Here is a 6546-nt window from a genome sequence, read left to right as displayed (position 1 = left end):
AAGTTTACAAAACAAAGGCTTTGGGATGTTTGAATTAGAAGAAAACAGCTGTCAAAGAGATTTACACTAGTTTAGTGCACAAGTCTGTCACATTATTCATGTAAATATATATATCGTCTCTGTCGGGCAGAAACCTCGTATCTCCAAGTTTAAAATTTCCATGTTTTTTTCACAAGGTAAAGCACTGCTTCATCATACAAGGCCGTCGCACAAAGGTACAAGCACACAAGCAAGGTACAAGCAAGGTACAAGCACACAACGCCTCGCGGTGCGAGGCGTTGTGTGCTTGTAGATCGGCTGTTTTCACTAGTTTAAATCATTTTTAAAATGATAAATGCAAAACGAAGAGTTTTGGACATACAAGGTTTCCACCCGACAACGACGATATATATACTTTAACTACTGAAAAGAATGAACAGTGTTAAATTAGCCTACTACACGTACAACTTAAAAGCCTGAACCCACGGACTAACAAGGAGACAAACTTCATCCTCTCTTTTGCCTTGAGAAAGAACGGGGGCATCATCAGGCCTGTTGTTCCCCCGCCGGAATGCCTCTCCTGCCATGCTGTGTCTGTGCATCGGGGGATGTGGGGGACCCTCCTCCACCCCCAAACCGCCTGCATCCCCCGTAAACGGCCCCGATGAGATAAGCCACGGCACCCAGGCAGGCGAACACAGAGGCGGCCAGGAAGACCTTGTACAGGCAGAAGTGCTTGTACTGCTCCAGGTTGCAATAGGAGTTCTTCTTGGTCTTGTAGATCATCACGCCTATGGCCGGCAGGTAGAGCACGGTGGCCACCACGTCGTGCACAAAGTTAGTGAGCGCCCAGCGGTCCCCGCCCACGACGGGGACAAGGTCCTGCTTGTCCAGGAGCGTGATGAAGAAGAGGGCCAGGGTGAGGAGCCAGAACAGGACAGCCACGAACAGCACAAAGTGGATGGATCCTTCGTATTTGTTGGCGGCGATGGTGACCCAGAGCCCGGCTCCGAACAGGATCTGCAGGACGCGGATGATCCCCGTGAAGCTCTTCAGGAAGCCCAGGAAATCCCTTCTCACCTGCGGCTGGGGAGGTTGGGGTGCCATCTCTCATCCGTTTCACTCTCTCGTTCCCCTTTTTCCAAACAGGGCGGGTGCCTTCTGCCAGCTGCAAACAGCTGGGGAAAAGGGGGAGAGAGGGGGAAAAAAAAGGAAAGTGGGCAAAGGAAAGTCTGTGTCGTGCTCAAATGTGGGGGGCAGAATTGGGGAAAGTCTGATAAAAAGAAACAACTGCTTGTTCTTTCCACGACCCCGGTGTTTTGAAATGAAAGTTCTTCTGTTTCGTCTTTTCCGTTTCCTCTGGTGAATGCAGCGTCTGTAGTGTGTCAAGGGGGCTGGGAGATGGAGAAGGGGGAGGTTTGTAATTCTAAGCCTGCTCCTCCTTCTCTGGAGCTGGAGCTGAATCATCCAAACATCTCTGTAGTGTAGGCTAGTTCCAGGGTTGTCCAATAAAAAAAAAAAACTCTCTCTCTCTCTCTCTCTCTCTGTACAGTATACGTGTGGTATAGACACACACACACACACACACACACACACACACACACACACACACACACACACACACACACACACACACACACACGCGCGCGCGCGCACACACACACACACACACACACACACACACACACACACACACACACACACACACACACACACACACACACACACACACAGAAAAAGAGACACACAGACAGATCGAGATAGATACAGAGACAGTGAGGGAGAGAGGGAAGGAGAGAGAGAGAGAGAGAGAGAGAGAGAGAGAGAGAGAGAGGGGGAGAGAGAGAGGGGGAGAGAGGAGACACAGAGGGGGTGACAGAATTCTTTCTATGGTCATGTTTTTCATAATATACTAGATTCCTACTGTAAGTTGCAATGTGAGACAGCTCTGTTTCTTTATACTGTTTCAATTGCAAATGTATTTGTTTTATTTCACACTTGCTTTACCAATGTAAACATTGTTTCTCTTTTTTGATTGATTGAAAGCTTTATTAGCAGTTAATCGCAGAAAAAAGCACAGGAAAGTACAATTCAATACAAGGGGATTTAAACCCAAGAAAGCCTACAGTTTATGGCTTGTTTCCATTTGGGTCCTTTGTACTCAATGCATTCCCATTTCCACGCTTTGGGGGTTTACAGAAACACAAAGAGAGACGTTTGTTTTTATTGCAAAATTGCTTTTGTAATGTTATACATATTCTGTTTGATTTGAAGGTAATTGAGAGAGAGAGAGAGAGAGAGAGAGAGAGAGAGAGAGAGAGAGAGAGAGAGAGAGAGAGAGAGAGAGAGAGAGAGACACAGACAGGACAGACAGACAGACTGACAGACCGACAGACAGACAGACAGACAGACAGACAGACAGACAGACAGACAGACAGACACACACACACACACACACAGAGCGCACTACCTTTAAATACATTTGTAAAGTTGTTTTACTTTTGTATTTGTGTCATAGTAGGCGGATAGTGACAAACCGGAAGTTCACGCAATGCACTGGATGGGCGTTTGTCACTATTTGGAGTTACATGAACCACGTGACCGGCGCTGCTTTCTACACTCATGTCATCAACATGGATCTGTCCCATATAGCGCCACCATCTGGCCGATTTTTTCAAACACATTTTTGGACACAGCTCCTACAGATTTTGCCCTAAAATCACGCTGATCTCCCTATTAGGGAGTCTTACTGGTAAATATCAGCTGTTATTTGCAGCTGAACTTACTGTTAAAGGAGTAGTTCACCCCCAAAATGACTTTTTTCAATTGATTACTCACGCCACGGAGACTTGAGTTCAATGATATTTTTTTCTATTTGTCGCATTCCTAAGGCAATAATTTGATTACAATAAATGTACCTCCATTGATTCCGGTTGGGGACCCAAATGCATTTAGGTCCCCTTCCGGAATCAATGGGGGTAAATGTACTATTATAATTATTTTGTCTTAGGAATGCGACAAATACAAAAGAAATTGGTGGTGAACTACTCCTTTAAGTTAAAATGACCAGTATCCACCTGTAAGTGCACTGTGCATTTAATACAGTACTTGGTTTCAATAAATGAACCCAATACATTTTACTGCATGGGTTCAAACTGACACAAAGTATTCTTTTCCAAAAAACATATTTTTTTCCCCAAAAAAGTATTTTTCCCCCCAAAAAAGTATTTTTTTTCCCAAAAAAATACTCTTTGAAAAAAAAAAACTTTTTTTTTGAAAAATACTTTTTGAAAAAAAAAAAAAAACTTTTTGAGGAAAAAAAATACTTTTTAGGAAAAAAAAATACTTTTTAGGAAAAAATACTTTTTGGAAAAAAAACTTTTTTTTTAAGTAGGTTGCTATGGTTTAATATGGTCTGATATTAGGTTGCTAGGGTAAACACTGTGGTTGCTAGGGTAAACACTGTGGTTGCTGGGGTAAAACTGCCCGTTGCTAGGGTGAATTGATGGTTGCTATGGTACACATTTATGGAGAAAAACCTCTTGAGTGTGTTTGTTTAAACGTTTGTTGACAAAAATGTCTGTTGACAAAATGTTTGTTGACATTTGTTGTCCATAGCAACGGTTATGGTATAAAAAGATGAAGTGTCAACAAATCACTTCAGTTGATCATCAGCATCTTCAAGAGGAGGTCCATAGCACTGAGAGCAGCATGCCACCTAATATGGCTCCATTCCGACATGTCTCCTTTCCGACATGTCTCCATTCCGACACTAAACCTATCCCTTACCCTAACCCTAACCTCTATGGAAGTGTTGCCACTCCGACAAAAAGAAGTCAATGTCGGAATGGAGACATGTCGGAATGGAGAGAACCCCCCCCCCCCCCCTATAACTAAACCTAACATGTTCAAGTTGAAAAAGATGAATACAAGTTGCATACGACCTACAATGTTCAAGTTGAAAAAGGAGAATGCAAGTTGTATACAACGTACAATGTTCAATTTGAAAAAGATGAATACAAGTTGTATACGAGACAAACTGAACCAGAGTGGAGTTGGCAAACGTGGAGAAGAATGGGCCTGGCTGTACTTGAGGTCAAAATATGGCGATGACGCCGACGTCAAATGGATAAACGCTGGACGGGAGACGGGTGAGCCCTATGACATCACAGTGGATCATACCAACGGAACAACCCAGTACATAGAGGTCAAAGCAACCAAGAAAGTTAGCTATCAAACCAGATTTGTTGCAACACACAACGAACTCAAACACGCTAAAAAACACAACACTGAATTCTACTTTGTCGTCAACGCGCAGGCCGATAGACCAGAGCTGTACCATGTGAATAACTGGCATAAGCACTGGGCAATTCAACTGACGGAAGCTGAAATGCCAAAGAAGATCCCTTTTGTAGCAGATCAATTACTCATTGATGTCACAGTGGTTCATACCAATGGAACAAGCTATCCAACCGGCATCAACGTACAGGAAGATGGGAGGATGTGGATAAACTGCTACCCCCTGATGAGCGAGCCCTTTCATTTCAGTGAGCATTCTGAACAAATCACTTTGCTCACTTTCACAGGACCGACCAGTTCAAATGAATGGTTCAAGTTCACCGCTCATGTTCCACGCAACATGGAGGATGTATTCAACGTACTAATGTATCCATCCATCCATCTTCAATGGAATGAGATTTCCAGATTTGGAGATAATATAAACCTTATTATTTGATCCACCACGGGGTCTCCTCCCAAAGGGACGTGCATCGAGGTCGACCTACCTAGGAAGGCGCTCGGGGGGCATCCATACTGCTTCTTCAAAACCTCTTTCAATAATAGCAGATCTACAAGTAACAGGCAACTAAAGCTGTCAAAAGATGTGTAATTGTAATGGAGTAAAAAAGGTACAATATTTGCATCTGAGATGTAGTGGAGTAGAAGTAACAAAAATGTAAAGTAAAGTCAAGTATTTCATAATTATACTGCATTGCTGTATATAGTCCTTGAGTAAACCAAGCACCACAGACCAACATATAGTTGATGAGGATTAGCATTACAACCAGTAAGACTCCCTAATCGGGAGATAAGCGACCGTTGGTCGCTTATCTCCACAAATATCACAACCTCCACCTCTCACGTCATACGGGTAGCCATAGTTACACCTGGAATGTTGAATCTCCATATATGGAGATAACCTACGCATCACACAAAGTCTGACCTCACCAGCCCATACTTGGGCATGGACGACTTATATCTCCATATACGGAGATGGCCATATATGGAGATACGATGACATCACAGAGTCCACAGCTGATGATGTGGCGTGATGTCATACAATAAACAAACAAGCCCTATATACTGATGCGATACGATGACATCACAGAGTCCACAGCTGATGATGTGGCGTGATGTCATACAATAAACAAACAAGCCCTATATACTGATGCGGAGATATGAGCAGGGCAAAGGTGTGACGTGTGACGTGTGACCGACCGACCGACCGACCGACGGACGGACGGACGGCCGGTGGAGGTTTTCATAGTAAACTGCTCCCTGACGGTCGCAATTAGTGGTGTTCTTATATCAATACCAGTAAGACTCCCTAATCGGGAGATAAGCGACCGTTGGTCGCTTATCTCCACAAATATCACAACCTCCACCTCTCACGTCATACGGGTAGCCATAGTTACACCTGGAATGTTGAATCTCCATATATGGAGATAACCTACGCATCACACAAAGTCTGACCTCACCAGCCCATACTTGGGCATGGACGACTTATATCTCCATATACGGAGATGGCCATATATGGAGATACGATGACATCACAGAGTCCACAGCTGATGATGTGGCGTGATGTCATACAATACACAAACAAGCCCTATATAAAGGGGCAATTCTCACCAGGGAAGAGAGCATTGCCTGGAATGTTGAATCTCCATATATGGAGATAACCTACGCATCACACAAAGTCTGACCTCACCAGCCCATACTTGGGCATGGACGACTTATATCTCCATATACGGAGATGGCCATATATGGAGATACGATGACATCACAGAGTCCACAGCTGATGATGTGGCGTGATGTCATACAATAAACAAACAAGCCCTATATACTGATGCGATACGATGACATCACAGAGTCCACAGCTGATGATGTGGCGTGATGTCATACAATAAACAAACAAGCCCTATATACTGATGCGGAGATATGAGCAGGGCAAAGGTGTGACGTGTGACGTGTGACCGACCGACCGACCGACCGACCGACCGACCGACGGACGGCCGGTGGAGGTTTTCATAGTAAACTGCTCCCTGACGGTCGCAACAAGTATCGGAAAAGCTGCTGATACTGCCTAAAATGCTGGTATCGACATTTGTGAGTATGACATGTGATTGTCATACACATAAGATATTTCATTTACAGTCATATTTTTAATGCTTCAGCTGATGTTGCACAACTGTTTAATACTCTTACTATAACATATACATGATTATTTTACTAACTTGCATTAGGTTATCATTACTATTCCTAGTTCAGTTCTCAAACCTTTTTGAGAAC

The 6546-nt window shown here is 43.8% G+C and overlaps 1 protein-coding gene across 1 annotated transcript; it reads right to left on the bottom strand.

Annotated features, from left to right (window-relative positions):
* Positions 1 to 525: 525 nt before the first annotated feature.
* LOC308294114 (MARVEL domain-containing protein 1-like) lies at positions 526 to 1086 on the bottom strand (the record flags this gene model as incomplete). The annotated part of the gene is made up of 1 exon (XM_080736838.1): positions 526 to 1086. One exon carries the CDS (start codon positions 1084 to 1086, stop codon positions 526 to 528), a length of 561 nt encoding a protein of 186 aa, XP_080592964.1.
* Positions 1087 to 6546: the final 5460 nt, after the last annotated feature.

This window comes from Nannobrachium achirus (assembly GCF_963921795.1).
Source record: "Nannobrachium achirus genome assembly, chromosome: 11".
Lineage (NCBI taxonomy): Eukaryota > Metazoa > Chordata > Actinopteri > Myctophiformes > Myctophidae > Nannobrachium > Nannobrachium achirus.
This window is presented reverse-complemented; position numbering and strand designations above follow the sequence as displayed.